Raw genomic sequence first — 21,410 nt, forward strand, 5'->3', positions numbered from 1 at the left:
CCACAACCCTTGTGGGCAGTGAGTTCCCTGTCATGTCCACTCCATGACTAAATAAAATTCTTCCACAGATTTCCCCATCTCTAATCAGTAAATGTCCTTATATGGAGATTCTCTCCTCTTGTACAGGTTTTAGTGAGTTTAGATTTGTTGATCAGCACCTTCAGGAAAATTGGGAGGGAAAGTAAGTGAATACAGTCTGTATATTACACACATTTTTCATCCAGTAATCTCGACATATATCTGTCTGTCAGCCTGCATGAAGATTTTCAGGTCTCTGTGTCCAGGACAGGAAGCAGTGAGCAGGGATCTGTCAATCAGCCTGAATCAGCACCTTCAGGAGAATTGGGATGGTGAATATTAGATACAGCAGAGTGAGAATGGAGGGAGAGTCTGTGGGATTGAGATTTAGAGCATTTTAGGGAAAGAGAGAGAGGAAAGAATGTTCGATAGAAACTAGAATTGTCTGTTCTGTGTTTCTATCCTGTACTGACAATGATTACTATTGTAAAATCTGTTTGCAGGAAGTTCGAACGAGAGGAGTTCGAGGCCTATATCTCAAACTAAATATCACGTCAAGAACTGACTGAGTCACTCAATTCTTGGGATCATCGGCCTTTGAATCTAGAAGGAGAAAAGTTTGTCTATTCTGTCTGCTTCAAGAGATTTTAAACATCAGTGTGTCTGGAAAAGCACTGAGACACACACACCCGTGTGAGACTGTTACACAGCACTGACTGTGGAAAGAGCTATAACCATTGACACAGCCTGAAAAAATACTACACCATTCACAGCAGGGAGAGACTGTATCGGTGTTCTGTGTGTGGACGAGGCTTCAACTGACTGTTCAACGCGGTGAGACACAAAATCATGGAGAAACCATGGAAATGTGAGGATTGTGGGAAGGGATTCACATTCCCATGCCAGCTGGAAACGCATCAACGCAGTCACACTGGAGAGAGGCCTTTTACCTGCTCTCAGTGTGAAAAGGGATTCACTGACATAGGCAGCCTGCGGAAACACGAACGAGTTCACACTGGGGAGAGGCCTTTCACCTGCTCTGACTGTGGGAAAGGATTCACTCAGTTATCCAGCCTGCAGGGTCACCAGCGACTTCACACCGGAGAGAGGCCATTCATCTGCTCTGACTGTGGGAAGGGATTCACTCAGTTATCCAACCTGCGGGCACACCGTCGGGTTCACACTGTGGAGAGTCCGTTCACCTGCTCTGACTGTGGGAAGGGATTCACTCAGTTATCCAACCTGCGGAGACACGAACAAGTTCACACTGGGGAGAGGCCTTTCACCTGCTCTGACTGTGGGAAGGGATTCACTCAGTTATCCAGCCTGCAGGGACACCAGCAAGTTCACACTGGGGAGAGGCCGTTCACCTGCTCTGACTGTGGGAAGGGATTCACTCGGTTATCCAAACTGCAGAGCCACCAGAGAGTTCACACTGGAGAGAGGCCTTTCACCTGCTCTCAGTGTGAAAAGGGATTCACTGACATTGGCAACCTGCGGAGACACGAACGAGTTCACACTGGGGAGAGGCCTTTCACCTGCTCTCAGTGTGAAAAGAGATTCACTGACATTGGCAACCTGCGGAGACACGAACGAGTTCACACTGGGGAGAGGCCGTTCATCTGCTCTGACTGTGGGAAGGGATTCACTCAGTTATCCAGCCTGCAGGGACACCAGCAAGTTCACACTGGGGAGAGGCCGTTCACCTGCTCTGACTGTGGGAAGGGATTCACTTGGTTATCCAAACTGCAGAGCCACCAGAGAGTTCACACTGGAGAGAGGCCTTTCACCTGCTCTCAGTGTGAAAAGGGATTCACTGACATTGGCAACCTGCGGAGACACGAACGAGTTCACACTGGGGAGAGGCCATTCAGCTGCACTGTGTGTGATAAGAGATTCACTCAGCTACACCACCTGCAGACACACCAGCGAGTTCACACCGGGGAGAACCATTGATCTGCACTGTGTGTGATATGGGATTCACTGAATTATCCAGCCTGCGGAAACACAATGTCACTCACACCGCGAGCAGGCCCTTTAAATGCTCTGACTGCAGGAGGGGTTTCAAAAGCTCTCAGCTACTAATGTCCCACCAGCGCATTCACTCTGAGGAGAGACCGTTCAGCTGCTCTCACTGCACAAAGAGCTTTAGAACCTCATCCAACCTGATGAAACACGAGCGAGGTCACACCGGGGAGAGCCCATTCACCTCTCCAACTGGGAAAAGATTTACTCGATCATCACTTGCTGAGCCACAATGTCACTCACACCAATGAGAGACACTTTAAATGCTCTGACAGTGGGTGTGGGTTTAAAAGCTCTCAGGTAATGATGTCCCACCAGTGCATTCACACTGAGGAGAAACTGTTCAATTGCTCTCACTGCACAAAGACTTTTCAAACATCATCCACATTGCGGAAACACCAGCGAATTCACACTTGATTCACCTGCTCTGATTGTGTGAGAAGATTCCGTGTTTCATCTTGTAATTGAAAATTAGGAAAGATGTGTAATTTGAAACATGGAAGTCTGGCAATATCTGGTCTGAGAGAAACATGAGAGGATACAGGGGAAGATCCCATGAATGGTTAACAGCAGCTGCAAAGAGCATGATTATAAAATGCAGATTCCTTCTCCCAAGCAGGCTTAGCAAACAAACAGGATTTTTGTATGTAGCTAAAAACAATGGCTCACACCTTCATTGAAATTAACCATCTTAGTAAGCATCTGGAAAAGCATGGATGAGGGTTTCAGTTGAGTTAGGTGATAAATGTAAACCTTTCAAGTTATAACCAAGTAGATTTTTAGCATTACGCTAAAAGCAATGATTCACACCTTCATTGAAGTAAAATCAGCAGATAGAAAAGAATGACTAGGGAGACAAATATATAGATGTGAAGCTCTGCTGACATCAGGTCAATTAAAAAAACTGGAGACAACCTGTCTACAAGAACACAAACTAGACCCAAATCAAAGTCAAAATTATGTGCTGGGGACACAATTCGATAATAAAACTATAGAAATGACAGGAACCAAAATTCACACCCCTCTTGATATTCAAAGCATTTTGAACATCACGAAGGACACAATGTAATCAGATCTATGGGCTGAGGCCGTGCCCAAAATGAATACTAAGTCATGTTGGAAAAATTCAGATTAGACTTCCGGTTGCAGCGATGCGGAGCTAAGCCGCACGTTCGGTAGCTCCCGCTATTTTTGGACTTTCGGGCTCTTTTAAGGGCCCGCAACGGCACTGATTCGGCTTTTCCCCGGGTGGGAACGCAGCCACTGTGCTCAGCGGCCGGTGGATGGGCTGGACTAGAGTGGAGCGACCAGAAAATCAACTTTGCAGCAGAAGAAGGTGCGAGGCAGAAAGGACAAGATGGCGGCGGGTGGGGAACCGGCAGCGTGGCAGCAGTGGGTGAGGGAGCAGCAGGAGCTGCTGCTGCGCTCCTTCCTGGAACTAAAGGCTGAGATCCTGGAGCCGTTGAGGGCATCGCTGGACAGGCTCGGGGCGACTCAGACGGCTCAGGCTGCGGAGATTCGGGAGCTGCAGCAGAAGGCTTCGGAGAACGAAGACGAACTCATGGGCCTGGCGGTGAAGGTGGAGTCGCACGAGGTGCTTCAAAAGAAATGGTTGGCAAGGATGGAGGAGATAGAGAACCGCTCCCGCTGGATGAATCTGCGGATTTTGGGCCTCCCGAAGGGGCTGGAAGGTTCGGATTTGGGGGCCTACGTGGTCCTGATACTAAACTCGCTGATGGGTGCGGGGTCGTTCCGGGGACCCCTGGAGCTGGAGGGTGCCCATCGGGTGCTGCTGCGGAAGTCCAGGCCGAACGAGCCGCCCAGGGCGGTGCTGGTCCGCTTTCAACGCTTGGTCGACCGTGAATGTGTGCTTCGTTGGGCGAAGAGGGAGAGGAGCAGCAAGTGGGAGAATACGGAGATCAGGATCTACCAGGACTGGAGTGCAGAGGTGGCAATGAAAAGGGCTGGGTTTAACCGGGCAAAGGTAGTGCTCCACAAGAAGGGGGTCAAGTTTGGCCTGTTGCAGCCGGCACGCCTGTGGGTCACCTATAAAGACCGCCAACTTTACTTTGACTCCCCGGAGGAGGCCTGGACATTTGTCCAGGCAGAGAAGCTGGACTTGAACTGGGGGCTGGGGAACATTGTACACAGCCCGGAGGCTTTGTCCTCCTTGATATCCTTTCGCTTTTTTCTTTTTGGTTCTATTGGACGATGTTTTTTTTGCTGTTCCGTTTTTTCTTGTCAGCTTTTCAGGACTGTTATCTGTTTACTTGGGTGTTTTATCATATCATGTTGGGACTTTATTATTTCACTGGTTGCGGGTTTGGGTGGGGTTCGCGGCCCTGTTGGGTCATGTGCCTGTCTTCCCGCGTTTTGGGTCGGGGGCGGGGCTTGGGATGGGGGCGCGGGCTTTTCTCCCGCGCTGGAGACGCAGGGGGCAGGGTCGGCATTGGGGGAATGGGTGTGTGTCACTGGGGAGAGTAATTGGGTTGGCGGGAATAGCCGGGGTCAGCAGGAGTCAGCTGACTTACAGAAGTACAATGACTGGGGTTACGCAGCTAGGGGGGGCCCTAGCTTTGGGGGAGGGGGCGGTGGGGAGGTGATGGGGTGGAAGAGGGAGGGGATACCGGGTTGCTGCTGGAATGGCCAAGAAGGAGCTGGAGCGTGCAGAGGGGGTCGGGATGGGGGTCTGTCGCCCTGGGAAACGGGCTGAGTGGGGGGCGCGGGCACGTGGCGGATTACGGAAGGGTGATAGCTAGTCGACGGGGGAGGGGGGCAGGTGGCCCTCCGATCCGGCTGATCACCTGGAATGTGAGGGGACTGAATGGGCCGGTTAAACGGTCCCGCGTGTTCGTGCATTTGAGGGGGCTGAAGGCGGACGTGGCTATGCTACAGGAGACGCACCTGAAGGTGGCGGATCAGGTTAGGTTGAGGAAGGGGTGGGTGGGCCAAGTGTTTCATTCGGGGCTGGATGCAAAAAACCGGAGGGTGGTGGGGAAGAGGGTGTCGTTTGAGGCGTCGAGTGTGGTGGAAGATAGTGGTGGGAGGTATGTGATGGTGAGTGGCAAGCTGCAAGGGGAGCGGGTGGTGCTGGTCAATGTATACGCCCCAAATTGGGATGATGCAGGTTTCATGTGGAGCATGTTGGGCCGGATTCCAGATTTGGAGGCGGGGGCCTGGTAATGGGGGGGATTTCAACACGGTTTGGATCCGCCACTGGATCGATCCAGTTCCAGGACGGGTAGGAGGCCTGCGGCGGCTAAGGTGTTGAGGGGATTTATGGACCAGATGGGAGGGGTGGATCCATGGAGATTCGCGAGGCCAAGGGCCAGGGAATTTTCATACTTCTCCCATGTGCATAAGGCCTACTCCCGGATCCATTTTTTTCGTTTTGAGTAGGGCGCTGATTGCGGGGGTAGTAGACGCTGAGTTCTCGGCGATAGCCATTTCGGACCATGCCCCGCATTGAGTGGACCTCGAGCTGGGGGAGGAGAGGGACCAGCCCCCGTTGTGGTGCTTGGAGGTGGGGCTGCTGGCGGACGAGGTGGTGAGGGGGCGGGTTCGAGGATGTATTGAGAGGTATCTAGAGGACAACGATAATGGGGAGGTCCGAGTGGGGATGGTCTGGGAGGCGCTGAAGGTGGTGGTTCGGGGAGAGTTGATCTCCATTCGGGCCCACAGAGAGAGAGAGGAGCAGAGAGAAAGGGAGGGATTGGTGGGGGAGATGGTGAGGGTGGACAGGAGGTACGCGGAGGCCCCGGAGGAGGGATTGCTGAGGGAGCGGCGCAGCCTTCGTGCTGAGTTCGACTTGTTGACCACCAGAAAGGCGGAGGCTCAATGGAGAAAGGCTCAGGGTGCGGTGTACGAGTATGGGGAGAAGGCGAGTAGGATGCTGGCACACCAGCTCCGTAAGCGGGATGTAGCTAGGGAGATTGGTGGTGTTAAGGATCAGGGAGGAAATGTGGTGCGGAGTGGGGTAGACATTAATGGGGTCTTCAGGACTTTTATGAGAGACTATATCGGTCTGAACCTCCGGCGGAGAAGGGGGGATGGGGCGCTTTTTAGACCGGCTGAGATTCCCAAGGGTGGAGGGTCTGGGGGCGCCAGTTGAGCTTGAGGGGCTGGTCAAAGGGATAGGGAACATGCAGTCGGGGAAGGAGCCGGGGCCGGATGGGTTCCCGGTTGAATTTTACAAGACGTATGCAGACCTGCTGGGCCCCCTGTTGGTTAGGACTTTTAACGAGGCAAGGGAGGGGGGGGGGGGGGGGGGGGGGGGGGGGGTCTTTGCTCCCGACGATGTCTCGGGCGCTGATCTCCTTGATTCTTAAGCGAGACAGGGATCTCCTGCAGTGTGGGTCATACAGGCCGATCTCACTCTTAAATGTAGACGCCAAGTTGTTGGCAAAGATCTTAGCCGCGAGGATAGAGGATTGTGTGCCACAGGTTATCCACGAGGATCAAACGGGGTTTGTGAAGGGGAGGCAGCTGAACACTAATATACGGAGGGTCTTGAACGTTATAATGATGCCGGCGGTGGAAGGGGAGGCAGAGATAGTGGTGGTGCTAGATGCGGAGAAGGCCTTTGATCGGGTCGAGTGGGGGTACTTGTGGGAGGCGCTGGAAAGGTTCGGGTTTGGGGAGGGGTTTGTCAGTTGGGTGAGGCTGTTGTATGAGGCCCCGATGGCGAGTGTGGCCACGAATAAGAAGAGGTCGGAGTATTTTCGACTACACCGAGGGACGAGGCAGGGGTGTCCCCTGTCCCCCCTACTTTTTGCGCTGACAATTGGACCCCTGGCTATGGCGCTGAGGGAGTCAGGGGATTGGAGGGGGCTGGTCCGGGGTGGGGAGGAACACCGAGAGTCGCTCTACACGAACGACCTCTTGTGTGTGGCGAACCCGGTGTGGGGAATGCCGGTGGTGATGGGGATTCTCCGGGAATTTGGGGATTTCTCAGGGTATAAGCTTATCTTTGGGAAAAGCAAGCTGTTTGTGATACACTCGCGGGACCGGGAGTGGGGGGGGGATTGGGAGTCTCACACTGAAAAGGACGGAGAGGAGCTTCAGGTACTTGGGGTTTAGGTGGCCAGGAGCTGGGGGGCCTTGCGTAAGCTTAACCTCACAAGGCTGGTGGAGCAAATGGAGGAGGAGTTTAAGAGGTGGGACATGCTGCCGCTGTCTCTGACGGGTAGGGTGCAGTCAGTCAAGATGACGGTGCTCCCGAGGTTTCTGTTCCTGTTCCAGTGCCTTCCCATCCTTATCCCAAAGGCCTTTTTCAGGCGGGTTAACAGGAGCATTACGGGATTTGTGTGGGCGCACGGGACCCCGAGGGAGAGAAGAGTGTTTCTGGAGCGCTGCCCAGCCTCTGTGGGTATTATTGGGCTGCCAACGCAGCGATGGTGCGTAAGTGGGTAATGGACGGGGAGGGGGCAGCATGGAAGAGGATGGAGATGGCATCCTGTGTGGGTACGAGCCTGGGAGCGCTGGTAACGGCGCCGCTGCCGCTCCCTCCAACAAGGTATACCACGAGCCCGGTGATGGCAGCGACCCTCAAAATTTGGGGGCAATGGAGGCTGCACAGGGGGGAGGTGGGGGCCTCGATGGGGTCCCCGATACGGGGGAACCACCGGTTTGTTCTGGCGAGAATTGATGGCGGGTTCCTGAGTTGGCACAGGGCAGGTGTCAGGAGGCTGGGGGACCTGTTCATATAAATAATAAATCGCTTATTGTCACGAGTAGGCTTCAATGAAGTTACTGTGAAAAGCCCCTAGTCGCCACATTCCGGCGCCTGTCCGGGGAGGCTGGTACGGGAATAGATGGGAAGTTTACGAGCCTGGGTGAGCTGGAAGGGAAGTTTGGGCTCCCCCCGGGGAACACCATTAGGTACATGCAAGTAAGGGCATTTGTCAGGTGGCGGGGTTCCCCCTGCTGCCGCCGCCTGGGGTCTAGGACAGGGTGCTCTCGGGGGTATGGGATGGAGAGGGGAGGATCTCGGAAGCGTACCAGGTGATGCAGGAGGTAGACGAGGCCTCGGTGGAGGAGCTGAAAGGTAAATGGGAGGAGGAGCTGGGTGAGGAGATTGAGGAGGGGAAGTGGGCGGATGCCCTGGAAAGGGTGAACTCCTCCTCTTCATGTGCGAGGCTTGGCCTTATACAGTTTAAGGTGCTGCATAGGACTCATATGACTGGGACAAGGATGAGTCGGTTTTTTGGGAGTGAGGACAGTTGTGTTAGATGCTCTGGGGCCCAGCAAACCATGTCCACATGTTAGAACATAAGAACTAGGAGCAGGAGTAGGCCATCTGGCCCCTCGAGCCTGCTCCGCCATTCAATGAGATCATGGCTGATCTTTTGTGGACTCAGCTCCACTTTCCGGCCCAAACACCATAACACTTAATCCCTTTATTCTTCAAAAAACTATCTATCTTTACCTTAAAAACATGTAATGAAGGAGCCTCAACTGCTTCACTGGGCAAGGAATTCCATAGATTCACAACCCTTTGGGTGAAGAAGTTCCTCCTAAACTCAGTCCTAAACCTACTTCCCCTTATTTTGGGGCTATGTCCCCTAGTTCTGCTTTCACCCGCCAGTGGAAACACCCTGCCCGCATCTATCCTATCTATTCCCTTCATAATTTTAAATGTTTCTATAAGATCCCCCCTCATCCTTCTAAATTCCAATGAGTACAGTCCCAGTCTACTCAACCTCTCCTCATAATCCAACCCCTTCAGCTCTGGGATTAACCTAGTGAATCTCCTCTGCACACCCTCCAGTGCCAGTACGTCCTTTCTCAAGTAAGGAGCCCAAAACTGAACACAATACTCCAGGTGTGGCCTCACTAACACCTTATACAATTGCAACATAACCTCCCTAGTCTTAAACTCCATCCCTCTAGCAATGAAGGACAAAATTCCATTTGCCTTCTTAATCACCTGTTGCACCTGTAAACCCAAACTTCTGTGACTCATGCACTAGCACACCCAAGTCTCTCTGCACAGCAGCATGCTTTAATATTTTATTGTTTAAATAATAATCCCGTTTGCTGTTATTCCTACCAAAATGGATAACCTCACATTTGTCAACATTGTATTCCATCTGCAAGACCCTAGCCCATTCACTTAACCTATCCAAATCTCTCTGCAGACTTCCAGTATCCTCTGCACTTTTCGCTTTACCACTCATTTTAGTGTCATCTGCAAACTTGGACACATTGCCCTTGGTCCCCAACTCTAAATCATCCATGTAAATTGTGAACAATTGTCGGCCCAACACGGATCCCTGAGGGACACCACTAGCTACTGATTGCCAACCAGAGAAACACCCATTAATCCCCACTCTTTGCTTTCTATTAATTAACCAATCCTCTATCCATGCTACTACTTTACCCTTAATGCCATGCATCTTTATCTTATGCAGCAACCTTTTGTGTGGCACCTTGTCAAAGGCTTTCTGTTCTGGGCATGCCCAGCGCAAGGGGAGTTTTGGAAGGGTGTAGCAAGGACGGTATCGAGGGTTGTAGGATCCAGGGTCAATCCAGGCTGGGGACTCGCAATATTTGGGGTTGCAGTGGAGCCGGGTGTGCAAGAGGCGAAAGAGGCCAGTGTTCTGGCCTTTGCGTCCCTAGTAGCCCGGCGGAGGATTCTTCTTCAGTGGAAGGATGCGCGGTCCCCAAGCGTGGAGGCCTGGGTCAACGATATGGCGGGGTTTATTAAATTGGAGAAGGTGAAATTTGCCCTAAGGGGGTCAGTGCAAGGGTTTTTCAGGAGATGGCAACCATTCCTAGATCTCCTGGCAGAACGGTAAAAACAAAAGGTCAGCAGCAGCAGCAACCCGGGGGGGGGGGGGGGTTGTCTTTTTGTTTTGGGTTAAATCTTTGCCAACGGCGGGCGTTTATTTATTGCTTCTCTTTTGTATATATGGGGGGAGGGGGGGTTTGTTCTTTGAATTTTCTGTTACTGTTTTCTTTTGTGTGAAAATGTGAAAATTTGATTTAAAATTATTTTTAAAAAAAGAAAAATTCAGATTAAAGGTACCTTTTACAATCCAAGTGAAATAAAAGTTACTTTACAATAAAGTCATAAAAACTTAATAACTGTCAGAAACATACATAAACCTGAGAAAGAGGCAGAGAAGGAACAAGAGAAGCAGAGTCAGCTTATAGTCAGCTCGGTCATGGGACAGAGCAAAGCAGCCGAGCTAAAACAGCTAATACATCCAAGGAAGACCAGAATTTAAAGAGGAGGCAGAGTCAGCTCAGAGACAGTCAGCAGAGTCAGCTCTCACGGCTCGGTACATGGGAAAGATAGAACCTCGCAACCAAGCAGAACAGTGAATACATCTAAAGAAGACCAGATTTTAAAAAGAAGATTGATTGTCAAGTTGGGCCTGAAGGTCCCTTCAACCAACCAGAAGGATCCAGTGATTGCATATTTTAAAAGAAAAAATATAATAATAAAATAATTTAAAAGTTTGAACCTGAAACAGTGGTTATTCCTAAGTCTACTTTACTTACTTAGCAATGCGGGACCCAAGATCGATGCTACTAAGTGGTAAGTAGATGAAATCTTCTGTGAAGGCATGGGGTATACCAGGGGATAACTTGAAAACATAGTTTGACCTGAATAGCACCCACCGAAGCCTACATCAGAGTCAGGGAGTGAGAATCCCTGTTCATCATTTAGAATGTCGGACCTTTTTGGTATAGGTGGAATTCTAAAAATAGTGGTGAGTTTTCAACAACAATCTGCCCTGTTGACACACCATCGAGTCCACACTGGAAAGAGACCAGTCACCTGCTCTCACTGCGGGAAGGGATTCACTCAGTCATCCAACATGCTGAGACACCACAGAGTTCACAAGTGAGGACATGTTGCACTCTGCTGCTATTCCTGCTGTTAATCACATCCAGGATTGAACCTGGAGTGGGTGGAGGGATTTGTCTTCACATCAACTCGTCCTGGTGCTCGGATGTGGTGACCCTGGCGAACTACTGCTCCCCGGACCTGGAATACCCGACTGTGAAGTGCCGTCCATACTACCTTCCACAGAGTTTACTTCTACCATCATCACAGCGGTCTACATCCCACCCCAGGCGGAAGTGAAGGCGCTTGATGAATTGTAACCGCTATAAATAACAATGAAGCAGAATACCCGGAGGCCTTGTTCATCGTGGCCGGGTACTTTAACCAGGCCAACCTCGAGTGTACAGCCAAAATTCCACCAACACATCTCCTGTCCCAACAGGGGCCCCAACATCCTTGACCACTGCTACACAAATATCAAGGACGCTTCTCAATCCATCTCCTGACTGCACTTTGGAAATTCAGACCACAGGATGGCGCTCCTTCTCTCTGCATACAAGCAGAAACTTAAGCGGAGAATCCGGTGGAGAAGGTTGTGTAATGCTGGTCCGAGGCAACAGAAGAGCTCCTACATGACTGCTTGGAGTCAGTGGACTGGTCCGTATTCAAGAACTCAGCAGCCAACCTAAACGAGTTTGCCAGCACCATCACAGACTTCATCAAAAAATGTGCAGAAGATTGTATGTCAAAAAAGGTAGTATGTACGTTACCCAACCAGAAACCATGGTTTAATCGGGAAATTCACTCCCTATAGAAGGCCACGTCTGAGGAGTTCAAGACAGGCGACCCTGACCTAATCAAAAGATCGAGGTATGACCTCCGCAAAGCCATCACGGACTCCAAGAGACAATACCGGACGAAGCTTGAATCACAGATTAACGACATGGACTCTCGTTGGTTGTGGCACGGCTTAAATAACATGGGTGCAAAGTAAAGCCGAGTAGAATCTTCAGCAACAGCGCAGCCCTCCCCGACAAACTCAATGCATTCTCTGCTTATTTCGGGCAGGAAACCAACAAACTGCCCCAGGAGCCTTGGACACACCCATACCCACCATCACAGCCTCCAAAGTCAGATTGGCCTTCTTGAAAGTGAACCCTTCGAAAGCGACAGGTCCTGACGGAGTCCCTGCCATGCACCCAGATCCTGCGCTGACCAATTGGTAGGTGTGTTCGCGGACATCCTCAACCTCTCCCTACTCCGTTCTGAGGTTCCCACCTGCTTCAAGAAGACCACCATCATACCAGGGCCAAAGAAGAACCAGGCAACGTGCCTCAATGAATACCGTCCAGTGGCCTTGACATTGATCATTATGAAATTCTCAGACCACAGCTGGAGTAATGTGTGCAGTTTTACTCCCCTTACTGCAGGAAAGGTATTGCCACAGAGGGACAGCAACAAAGTTTCACCAGACTTATTCCGGGTTTGACAGGAATGTCCTGTGAAGAGAGATTGGGGAAACTAGGCCTCTTTTCTCTGGAGTTTCAAGGAATGAGAGGGGATTTCATTGAAACTTACAAAATCCACAAAGGAATAGACAGGCTGGGTGCAGGTGAGACGTTTCCCCGGGTTGGGGAGTCTGAAACCAGGGGACACAATTTCAAAATAAGGGGGAAGCCACTTAGGACCGGTCTCGGAGGAGACATTTCTTTACTCAGAGGGTTGTGAATCTTTGGAATTCTGTACCCCAGAGGGCTGTGGAAGCTCAGTCATTGAGTGTGTTTAAGGCAGAGACTGACAGATTTCTTCTTTTTTTTTTAATAAACAATTTTATTGAGGTAGTTTTTGGCTTTATAAACAGTTACAGACATCATCAGAAAGGAAGCAAAAAAGGCAAAAATGTGCAAACATCCACGTACTTTCAATACTTCCACCGTAACATATTGCACAAGCCCGCTCCCCTCCCACCGGTACTACCCGCCATATTTTCCCTCCTACTCTACTCTAACCCCCCCCCCCCCCCCCCCCCCCCCCCTGCTGACGCTCACTCTCCCGCAAAGAAGTCAATAAATGGTTGCCACCTCCGGGTGAACCCCTGCACAGAACCCCTCAAGGCGAACTTGATTTTTTCCATCCCCAGGAAACTCGACATGTCCGCAAGCCACCACTCCGTCTTCGGGGGCTTTGAGTCCCTCCACGCCAATAATATTAGTCGCCGGGCTATCAGGGAAGCAAAGGCCAGCACATCGGCCTCTTTCTCCCCCTGGACGCCCGGGTCTTCCGAAACCCCAAAAATTGCCACCCCTGGGCTCATCACCACCCTTGTTTTTAGCACCTGGGACATGACCCCCGCAAATCCCTCCCAGTACCCCCTCAGCTCAGGGCATGCCCAAAACATGTGCACATGGTTTGCTGGTCCTCCCGCGCACCTAGCGCATTTGTCCTCTATCCCGAAAAATTTGCTCATCCGAGCCACCGTCATATGGGCCCGGTGAACGACCTTAAATTGGATCAGCCCGAGCCTAGCACATGTCGCGGTCGAGTTTACCCTACTCAGGGCCTCTGCCCACAGCCCATCCTCCATTTCCCCGCCTAGCTCCTCCTCCCATTTAAGTTTCAGTTCCTCTGTCTGGGACCCTTCCTCCCTCATGAGCACCTTATAAATACCCGAGACTCTACCCTCCCCTTCATCCCTCCCAGAGACTATTCTGTCTAGGATCCCCATTGGCGGGAGGCGCGGGAAAGATGGGACCTGTCTACGAACAAAGTCCCGCAACTGTAGTTATCTAAAATCATTTCCCCTTACCACCCCAAATTTCTCCTCCAAGCTCCTCAAACTCGCGAAGCTCCCTTCCAGGAACATATCACCCACCCTTCCCGCCCCTGCTCGCCGCCATACTCGGAACCCCCCATCCATACTGCCGGGGGCAAACCGATGTTTGTCGCAGATTGGCGCCCAGACAGACGCCCCCATCTCCCCCACATGCCTCCTCCACTGGCCCCATATCCGCAGGGTCGCCACCACTACCGGGCTGGTGGTGTACTTGGCCGGCGGCAGCGGTAGAGGAGCCGTGACCAGGGCTTCCAAACTGGAGCCCCTGCACGAAGCCGCCTCCACCCGCTCCCAAATAGACCCCGTACCCACCATCCACTTCCTTATCATAGCGATGTTGGTCGCCCAGTAATAATTGACCAGACTCGGCAAAGCCAGCCCTCCCTCGCTGCGGTTCCTCTCCAACATCGCCTTCTTTACCCGCGGAGACTTTCCCGCCCAGACAAAGCTCATGATCAGCCCGTTAACTCTTTTGAAGAAGGACTGTGGGATAAAGATCGGGAGGCACTGAAAAATAAACAAAAATCGAGGGAGGATTGTCATCTTTACAGTCTGCACCCTCCCTGCCAGCAACAGCGGGAGTGCATCCCATCTCCGAAACTCTCCCTTCATTTGCTCCACCACCCTGGCCAAATTTAACTTATGCAGCCTGCCCCAGTCTCGTGCCACCTGGATTCCCAAATACCGGAAATTTTCCTCAACCAGCCTAAACGGTAGCCCTCTCAATCTGTTCTCCTGGCCCCTTGCCTGGACCACAAACATTTCACTCTTGACCGTATTTAATTTGTATCCTGAGAACTGACCGAACTCCCTCAGCATTCCCAGTATAGTTCCCATCCCGGCCACTGGGTCCGACACGTACAGGAGCAGGTCGTCTGCATAAAGAGAAACCCTGTGTTCAACCCCGCCCCTCACCATCCCCTTCCAACCCTCTGCGGCTCTCAGCGCCATCGCCAGCGGCTCTATGGCCAGCGCAAACAGCAGCGGGGAGAGCGGGCAGCCCTGCCTGGTCCCTCGGTACAACCTAAAGTACTCCGACACTTCTCTGTTGGTCCTGACGCTGGCCCTCGGGGCCTGATATAATAATTTGATCCAATCCACCAATCCCTCCCCGAACCCAAACCGTCCGAGCACCTCCCATAGATAGTCCCACTCCACCCGGTCAAAGGCCTTCTCGGCGTCCATTGCCACCACTACCTCCACCTCTCTACCCGCCGGGGGCATCATTATCACGTTGAGCAATCTCCTCAGATTGGCCGCCAGCTGCCGACCTTTCACGAACCCCGTTTGATCCTCCCCAATCACCTCCGGTACACAGTCCTCCATTCCCCCCGCCAGTACCTTTGCCAGGAGCTTGGCGTCTACATTAATCAGGGAGATTGGCCTGTAGGACCCGCACACCTCCGGGTCTTTACCCCGCTTCAATATCAGAGATATGGTGGCTTGTGACATTGTCGGCGGCAGGGTCCCTCTGTCCCTTGCCTCATTGAAAACCCTCGCCAAGACCGGGCCCACCAGCTCAGAGAACTTCCTATAAAACTCTACTGGGTATCCATCCGGCCCCGGGGACTTCCCCGACTGCATGGCCTTTAGGCCCCCCAATACCTCCTCTACTCTAATCGGGGCGCCCAGCTCTTCCACTTGCCCCCCCCCCAACTGTTGGGAATGTTAACCCGTCCAGAAACCTTTTCATCCCCTCCGGTTCTTCCGGCGGCTCCGAAGTATACAGCTTACGATAGAAGTCCCGGAATACCCTATTCAATTCTGCCGGATCCTCCACTTTGCGCCCCCCCTCGTCCCTCACTCTACCTATTTCCCTGGCCGCCTCCCTCCTCCTGAGTTGCTGCGCTAACAGTCTGCTAGCCTTTTCCCCATACTCGTACACCACTCCCCTCGCCTTCCTAAGCTGTTCCACGGCCCTGCTCGTGGATAGTGCCCCCAGTTCCGCCTGTAGCCTCCGCCTTTCCCTGAGTAAAACCTCCCCCGGGGACTCCGCGTGCTCTTCATCTATCCGGCCCATTTCCCTGACCAATCTATCCATCTCTGCCCGGTCTGCCTTGGCTTTGTGGGCCCCAATTGAAATCAGCTCCCCCCGAACTACTGCCTTTAGCGCCTCCCACACGGTTGCCGCTGAGACCTCCCCAGTGTCATTCACCTGCAGGTAATTTTTTATACATTTCCGAAGCCTCTCGCAGATCCCCTCCTCCGACAGCAGTCCCACATCAAGCCTCCATTGCGGGCGTTGATAACTCGCTCCCCCGAACTGCAGGTCCACCCAATGCGGGGCATGGTCTGAAATGGTAATTGCTGAGTATTCCGTGTTCTTTACCTCCCCCATACAGTCCCTGCTTATTACAAAGAAATCTATCCTGGAATATACTTTATGGACGTGCGAGTAAAACGAGTAGCCCCTTCCTGTTGGCTGTCCCTCTCTCCAGGGGTCCACTGCCCCCATTTGCCCCATAAACCCTTTCAGCTCCCTTGCCATTGCTGAGAGTCTACCCGTTCTGGGACACGACCGATCCAAAGTCGGGTCAAGGACCATGTTAAAGTCCCCTCCCATTATTAGCTTGCGAGAATCCAAGTCCGGGATCTTCCCCAGCACTCTTTTAATAAAGTCCACGTCATCCCAGTTCGGGGCATATATATTCACCAGCACCACCCTTCTCCCCTCCAGTCTGCCCCGTACCATCAGGTATCTGCCCCCCCTGTCTGCAGATATGCCCTCTGCCTCAAATAGCACGCGCTTGTTGATCATGATTGCCACCCCTCTGGACTTCGAGTCCAAGTCCGAGTGGAAGACCTGGCTAATCCAGCCCTTCCTTAGCCTGGTCTGGTCTGACACTTTCAGATGTGTCTCCTGCAACATAATTACGTCCGCCCTCAGGGCCCGCAAGTGCGCGAACACCCGCGCCCTCTTAACCGGCCCATTCAGTCCCTTGACGTTCCAGGTGATGAGCCTGGTCGGGGGGCACATCCCACCCCCCCCCCACCCCGCCGGTCAGCCATAGCCTTTCTCGGGCCGGCCCCTGACCCGTGCGTCGCGCCATTCCTGGCTCGCCCTTTGGCTGCCTCCACCCTCGACCTCCTTTCCAGTGCCTATTTCAAGTCCCTCTCCCGTCAGCAGAACAACCCCCCCTCCCCTAACCCCATCCCCCGATACCCCCACCCCCGCCATCTACTGGCTGTAACTTCCCCCCCCCCATCTGACTTCCTTGACTAGCCAATCTGCTAGCCCGGTGACTCAACACTCCAGCGCCTTCCTGTCCCATTCCCCTTGTTCCCCCGTCCTCCTCCCCCCCCACTGGGGCAAGCCGGTTCCAGTGTCTTCCACGAGCTGCACAAAAAGCCCAAACAGGAAAAAAAAACATAAAAAGGGAAAAAAACCACAGAAAAAAGAGAAAAAGCACATAAATGTCCATGCACAAAGGAAAGAGTCTCAAATGTTCCGCTTGGCCCCTTTGGCCCAGCAAACCGTTGAGCAGCGGTCCAGGCACATTCGGCGTTCCTTCCCACAAAAATCCTCGGGCCCTAACTCGCGTCCTTGGGGCCTCCTTTCGGGACCAGCCCCAGGTCCCTCACAAAATCCATCGCTTCTTCGGGCTCGGAGAAGTAGTGGTGTTGACCCTGGTGCGTGACCCATAGCCGGGCTGGGAACAGCAGACCAAACTTCACGTGCTTCTTGAACAGCACCTCCTTGACATTCTTAAAGGCTGCTCGCCGCCGAGCCACCTCCTGGCTTAGATCCTGATAAATGCGGAGAACACTGTTGTTCCACGTGCTGCTCCTGGCGCTCTATGCCCTCTGCAGCACCCGCTCCTTGTCCACGAACCTGTGGAACCTAATCACCATCGGGCGGGGGGATCCGCCCGGCCGCCCCTGCCTTGCCTGCACTCTGTGTGCCCCCTCCAGCTCCAGCGGTCGTGGAAAGGCTTCGGCTCCCATCAGCTGCTTCAGCAGGTCTGCTACAAACGCTGCAGCATCAGCTCCCTCCGCCCCCTCCGGGAGGCCGACCATCCTCAGATTGTTCCTGCGGACTCTATTCTCCAGCTCCTCCACTCTGTCCAGCAGTCTTCTCTGCCGCTCTTTCAGGCCGTCCACTTCTACCGCTGCAACCGTTTGCGCATCCGCCTGCTCCTCCACCGCCTCTCCCAGCTCCTTAACTTTAACATCCTGGGCGTCCATCCTCTGGTTCAGCTGATCCACCGCTTTCTGGATTGGGTCCAAGCTGTCCCGCTTCAGCGCTTCAAAACTGGACTTCATTACCTGGAGCATGTTATCCAGCGCCAGCTGGATTGCTGAGTCCGGGGTCCGTGTGTCTGCCATCTTAGGTCCCAGGTAATTTTCTTCAGGTCCTTGTCTCTGTCCCTTTTTCTCCTTCTTCTTCTGCCTTCTGGAATCCCGCTGTTCCATATGCCGCAGCCCGCTCCTCAGCGCCTTCGCTGCCGCTTTCCTTTGCCCAGCACCTTAAATTTTTCCCCCCTCCTGGGCATCTGAAGTGGGTCCAAGCTGTCCCTCCTCAGCAACTCCAAACTTTTTTTTCCCTTTGTCCTGGAGGAAGGAAGGTCCGTGGGTCCGCCATCTTACCCTTCAGGTCAGCTTCCTCCTTGCCTCCGTCTCTCTCTCTTTCTTCCTCACCTGCTGGCCTCCCACACTTTCATTTTCTGCAGCCCGCTCTCCTCTTCTATTCCCGGCAGCCTTTCTGCCGCCTCCGTGGTCCCGCTATCGCGGGGAAACAGCTGTTCAGGCCCGCCGGAGTGAGAGCCCACCGAATGTGCGGCTCACTCGGACATCGCCGCCACCGGAAGTCCTCAGAGACTGACAGATTTCTAAATACCAATAACACAAAGGGATATGGGGATAGTGTGGGGAAAAAGGCATTGAAGTGGATGATCAGCCATGATCGTATTAAATGGTGGAGCAGGCTTGACGGGCTGAATGGCCATTCCAGAATCTACAGAATTTTGAAAGATGATCACCAATGTATCCACTATCTCTACAGCCGCCTCTTTCAACACTCTGGGATGTAGAGCATCAGCTTTTGGGGATTTATTAACTTTCAATCACATTAATTTCTCCAGTACTGCTTTTTCACTAATACGAATCTCTTTCAGTTCCTCGTGCTCACTGGTCCCTTGGTTCTCTGGTGTTTTTAGGACAATTTCTGTATCTTCCTCTGTGAAGACAGACACACATTGTTTAGTTTCTCTGCCATTTCCTTACTCCCCATTATAAACTCTCCTGTCTCTCCCTGGAATGGACCCACATTGGTCTTTGCTAATCTTTTTCTTTTCACATTCCTATAGGAGCTTTTCCAGTCGTTTTTTATGTTTCTAGACAGTCTGCTCTCATATTCTATTTTCTCTTCATGAGTTTCTTCTAAAACAAGTTCCCAAACCTCGGGGTTTCACTTATTTTGGCAACGATATGAGTGATAAGATCTCTTATTTTATCTTCAAAAATGAGCCCAAGATTTGGTTGATTGGAGGTGTCTAAAAATACAACTTTATTGCTAATTATCCACCTTGATTCTCTTACATTAAAATAAATCAAAATTCACATCAAATAATACATCAAAATATAATAAAGAGAGTTAAACAAAAATATAAGGCAATATTAGGAAATCAATAGATGGTTCAGAATGTCTTAAAGCATGAATACAGAACAAACTTTAATCAAGAAACTTTATTCTTAAAGAAATTCTTATCAATGGTCTAACCCCTTATTGGTTTCAAATTCTCAGCTGAGGCTTCCTGATTTATTCAAAAAACTCTGTCACTTGGAGCATGATTTGTTATCCAGGTATTGGTCATTACTTAAGATTCATTCATGTCTGTCAAATTAATTAAATGTCTACATGCTCCCGCCACATGTACCAATCCTCTGAAGATAAGGTGTTCTGCATTAACATTGCTTGTTGCTAAGGCTTTGCTACTATTTGTAAATGTTTGTGTTGCTAAGGCTCCGATACTTTTTCATTACGAGATGTATTTGTAGAACAATGGTTTATTCATTATGAGGGCTTTTATGCAACTTTTCTTGAAACAGTGTTAGATTCTGACACATGTTAAGTTGCTGTACAGCAATTCTCATATTTTTATCTGAAACAATGACTTTGCCTTGTGGATATTCCCTTTTCTGTCTGTATGTATACTGAATTGAAGAATTATACTGCATTAATTCTTGAAGGTTACCAATAAATCAGTGAAGCAATAAATCTGTAATCTATCAATGAGACTCTTCCTTTGACCTAATGGAATCTTTAATTTTTCTTGTTCACCACGGTTGCGTCACTTTTCCTGTTGGATTTTTGTTTCTTAAATGAATCTATATTTTATGTAAATATGTGATCATTCCTTAAATGTGATTGCCTGTGTATCATTACACATTTTATTGTAAGTTCCCAATCAACTTGCCCTTCATAGCTTGACAGGTTCCTTCTGAGACAGAACCATGTAACCACCATAGCCTATCTTCATCTGAACTGCATGCTTTGGGGTTCCAAACAGAAACAGGAACTATACGTCATCTACCTGCCAAACACCCTTTCACTCTGTGATCCTTGTGAAATTTGATGAAGCCAAGTATTTGCCACAAGTTGCCCGTAGTGTCCTAATAAAAGTAAGGTTGGGGGGGGGGGGGGTTGTTGGGTTACGGGTATAGGGTGGATACGTGGATTTGAGTAGGGTGATCATGGCTCGGCACAACATTGAGGGCCGAAGGGCCTGTTCTGTGCTGTACTGTTCTATGTTCTAACAACACCATGATAGGGAAAGAGTCCGGATTAGAGCCTGAGTTAGTCCGAGCTGCAAACCATCCCTCCAAATCCTTGCCCTTCATGGATTTAACAAAGGCCATGGCAGTAGTTGGATTATCGAAAGACTGGTTGGATACAATTTTCTGGATTAGGCAGCACCGTAGCATAGTGGTTAGCACTATGGCTTCAAAACGCCAGGGTCCCAGGTTTGAATCCTGGCTTGGGTCACTGTCTGTGTGGAGTCTGCACGTTCTCCCCATGTCTGCGTGGGTTTCCTCCGAGTGCTCTGGTTTCCTCCCACAAGTCCCGAAAGACGTACTATTAGGTAATTTGGACATTCTGAATTCTCCCTCTGTGACCCAAACAGGCGCCGGAATGTGATGATAAGGGGCTTTAAACAATAACTCAATTGCAGTGTTAATGTGTAAGCCTACTTGTGACAATAAAAGATTATTATTATCAAAGCATGACTGGCAGCCTTTAGTTCTCTTCCAACTTCAACAAAGTCTCGATGCTTCATTTGCGTGGCTGCCGAAAAGTCCTGAATAAAGACAATTCTCACTCCCTCGTGGAGCCAGGTCTCACCTCCCTTACCCGTCTTCAGGATCTTCTGGCGATCTTTCAAGTTGTGGAAGTGAATGATTACAATGAATGATTATAGGAGAATGATGCCAGAACCTGCGGGGAAATAGCTACGCCCGCATCCGCTTCACATAATCCGCTCCCAGCCAAATTTCTGATTGACGAAGGAGTCGAGGGTTCTGGGAACAGGCAAGAGAATGGAGAGAAAGCTCTCTCTTGGGCAGCACGGTAGCATGGTGGTTAGCATAAATGCTTCACAGCTCCAGGGTCCCAGGTTCGATTCCCGGCTGGGTCACTGTCTGTGCGGAGTCTGCACGTCCTCCCCGTGTGTGCGTGGGTTTCCTCCCGGGTGCTCCGGTTTCCTCCCACAGTCCAAAGATGTGCGGGTTAGGTGGATT

General features: G+C 51.3%; 1 protein-coding gene across 1 annotated transcript; it reads left to right on the forward strand.

Annotated features, from left to right (window-relative positions):
* Positions 1 to 867: 867 nt before the first annotated feature.
* Positions 868 to 19,169, forward strand: LOC119951561 (gastrula zinc finger protein XlCGF7.1-like). Its single transcript, XM_038774750.1, has 3 exons — positions 868 to 1,418; positions 12,271 to 12,452; positions 19,063 to 19,169. The coding sequence occupies exons 1-3, from the start codon at positions 868 to 870 to the stop codon at positions 19,167 to 19,169; spliced, it is 840 nt and encodes a 279-aa protein (XP_038630678.1).
* The last annotated feature ends 2,241 nt before the right edge of the window (positions 19,170 to 21,410 follow it).

This window comes from Scyliorhinus canicula, chromosome 17, assembly GCF_902713615.1.
Source record: "Scyliorhinus canicula chromosome 17, sScyCan1.1, whole genome shotgun sequence".
NCBI lineage: Eukaryota > Metazoa > Chordata > Chondrichthyes > Carcharhiniformes > Scyliorhinidae > Scyliorhinus > Scyliorhinus canicula.

What these genes read in the sequence shown, in the direction of transcription:
- LOC119951561 (XM_038774750.1), top strand. Translation starts at nt 868, where the DNA reads ATGGAGAAACCATGGAAATGTGAGGATTGTGGGAAGGGATTCACATTC. An exon ending in TGTGGGAAGGGATTCACTCG is followed by an intron (nt 1,419 to 12,270) that starts GTTATCCAAACT and finishes CCCTTACTGCAG; the next exon opens with GAAAGGTATTGCCACAGAGG. An exon ending in AATAGACAGGCTGGGTGCAG is followed by an intron (nt 12,453 to 19,062) that starts GTGAGACGTTTC and finishes TTCTAAAACAAG; the next exon opens with TTCCCAAACCTCGGGGTTTC.